General features: G+C 51.6%; 1 protein-coding gene across 1 annotated transcript in view; it reads right to left on the bottom strand.

The window, feature by feature from the left end:
• PITX2 (paired-like homeodomain 2) overlaps positions 1-1,786 on the bottom strand; it is a 7,206-nt gene extending 5,420 nt beyond the window's left edge. Inside the window, exon 1 of the mRNA XM_009885515.1 lies at positions 1,733-1,786. Coding sequence (XP_009883817.1) covers positions 1,733-1,786 — 54 coding nt within the window. The remainder of the gene's footprint in view (positions 1-1,732) is intronic.
• Positions 1,787-2,641: the final 855 nt, after the last annotated feature.

Raw genomic sequence — 2,641 nt, 5'->3', positions numbered from 1 at the left:
GAGGAGGTTGCCCTCCCGTGTCGGTCAGGACCTCCCGGGGCAGAGGAACCTGTCCCCGAGCCCTGCCCCCGCGAAGCCGACACTGTCCCCGGGGAGCGGCGGCCCTGTTAGGGATGAGGAGCCCCAGGGAGCCCGGGCGCGGAAAATGCAGGTTGCGCCTTTATCTTCAATTGCTCTGCACGGTCACGGGCATCGAAAAATTACCGAAAGCTTCCCCTCGATGTGGCCCTCCACATCCGCATCCCAGAGCCCAAACTTTTCTGTATCCCGTTGCTTCCCCCAGCCCCTCACCCCCGCAAGGGTCCTTCTTAGTCGCTGATGCTCGTCCGAGGTACGTATCATCCCTCGCAATCTTACTTATCGCTAAATCATACATATTACTTTCGCAGCCTGTTAGTAAAGAAGGTTAAATTAATTTACATTCTGCTCATTATCTGGTGTTTAAATGACGTGTTTTTATCCCTGAGATTTGGCAAAGAATCTCTTTCCTCAGACCCCACAGCGTTTCGACGGAGACAATGCTCTTACATTTGTAGTGGATTTTAATCTGATAAGACTCTAATTTGCTTAAGTCTTTTAAATAGGGGGTTTAAAATGATTCTAGCCGTTTTCTTATTGAATTTCCTCTAATTCCCCCAAGATCATAAAGTATATGTGTAAAGTAAATATTTCCTCCCTTTGCACCGGTAGCAGATGACCTATAACTAAGTCAATATGAATCCAGCTCCATTCTGCACAATTTGTTTACCAATCATATCCCCGTTTCTTCTTAACCTCTCTCTACCTCCGTGGTCCTGCACCCAGAAATCCTTCCCCCCCCTCCCCCTCCCAGCCTTTCCCTCCGACGGGACCGCGCAAAGGCCGCGGGCGCGGAGCTGCCTCGGCCCCTCTCCAGCCCCTACGTCGGGGTTGTTTATACCCAGCCTGCAAATCCCTGGGGAGGGGGAGCAGCAGGGAGAGGGGTTAACGGCGACTTCCCCCATTTATTTTTTTTTCAACAGGGTAATGCAGCCCTCTCGCAGATAAGCCCTTTCCCCCCTTTCCTTTTCTTTTTGTTCTTTTTATATTTTTTCCCCCACATTCATTTTTTTTTAGTTATTTTGCAGAAATTCTGTCTTCTTCTGCCGCCACTCGAAACGAAAAGTCCCTCCCGGCTGCGTGTTGCAGCGCGCTTTTTACGCGCTTTATGCGCCGACAGGGCGCGGCGCCGGTGCCCACCGGTGCCCACCCCACCGTGGCCTTCTCTGTCCCGGGACACTCGGTGGAGGCGCGGGGGTCCCGGCCCGCTTCCCCCCGGGGAAGGGGGAGAGGGAGAGCAGGGCCGGCCACCGAACCGCCCTCCTACACCTTCCCCAGCGCCAGCCCCACGTCCCCCGGCCCCAGCCGGGACAGACCCTCTGATCGTCCCCGCGTCCCCAAAAGCGGGGCACAGCACCGGCCCGGGCCCCGGTAACCCAAAAGGAGAGGGTACCGGCATTTCCTTACATGCCTTTGATTAAAACTCCCCCACCCCGGGCAGGAGGGGAGCTACCACGCAGCATTAGTTGTCATGGTGACCATAAATCACGTAAATCCAAAAATACCCACCTATAATCTGAGATGAAGCTTTTATTTCCCGAGTGAAATAATATTTTAAAAGCTGTCAGCCAACCGAAAAACAACCTAATTGTAGTCACCCAAGTAATATATTAGCGGTAAAGGTTTCAATTAAAATGTCAAAAGTGTTTTTTATTTTTTTCTCCTTTTTCTTTTTTTTTTTTTTTTTTTTCCTGCTGGAATCTCCCATCCCCGTTCGGGTTTGGGTCCCGGCCGCGAAGCCGCCCCGGCCAAGTAACCCGCGTACTGACTATCCGCGCCTTCTGCGTGGGGCTACCACCCCAAACCCAACATTTTGGGGGAATTTCCCCCTTCCTCTTTTGCCCGGTACTGCCGGGGACGCGTTCCCATGGGCTGCGGAAAATGGGAATTTGGGGTTGCTCGTCACCCCGCTTCACCTTCTGCATTTCCTTTTTAATTTTTTATTTTAATTTTTTTTTTCTCCCTCTTCCGAGCGTGTTTTTCCACCTCCCGTTCCCGCCGGCAGAACTGGCGGCCCGGGATCCCCGGTGCCGGCCCCGGTGCGTGGGGCGGGCGGGCCGGGAGCGGGACTGGGAGCTGGGCTGGGAATACCGGGGAGGGTGGGGTGGCCGGACCTACTGCGGGTATTTATTTTCCCACTTTTCCTTTATCTCCTTATGGGATCGTTGTTTCTATGCGTAATACTCTTCTAAATGGATAAATTGGTTCTTATGTAGAGTCTCCAGCTAGTCCTGTTGTCTTTTACCTTTGGCTTGTTGTCTTTCGCCTATCTCGGATTACCGGGTATTCTCCTCGATGAAGAGCCATTAATTACCCATTCAGTCAATATTAGGAAGACTACAGAGCTTTTTACATAGGATTAAGAAGACATCAGATTGTTCCGTTAGTATATTCCTACTCACGAATAAGCTTTCGTTATACATTTAGTTTTCCCTGGAGTGAGGCTAACAACTGCTGCATATATTATTCTCAGACGACGAAGACGACACGGGGCGGGGGGGGGAATTATATATCCCAAGACCAATAAATATCTTTTAATTTGCGCTTGGCGGGGGCTACGGGA

The sequence above is a fragment of the Charadrius vociferus genome, unplaced genomic scaffold, assembly GCF_000708025.1.
Source record: "Charadrius vociferus isolate BGI_N301 unplaced genomic scaffold, ASM70802v2 scaffold55, whole genome shotgun sequence".
Lineage (NCBI taxonomy): Eukaryota > Metazoa > Chordata > Aves > Charadriiformes > Charadriidae > Charadrius > Charadrius vociferus.
The sequence above is the reverse complement of the archived record's forward strand: the minus strand, read 5'-3'. Positions and strand labels throughout refer to the sequence as shown.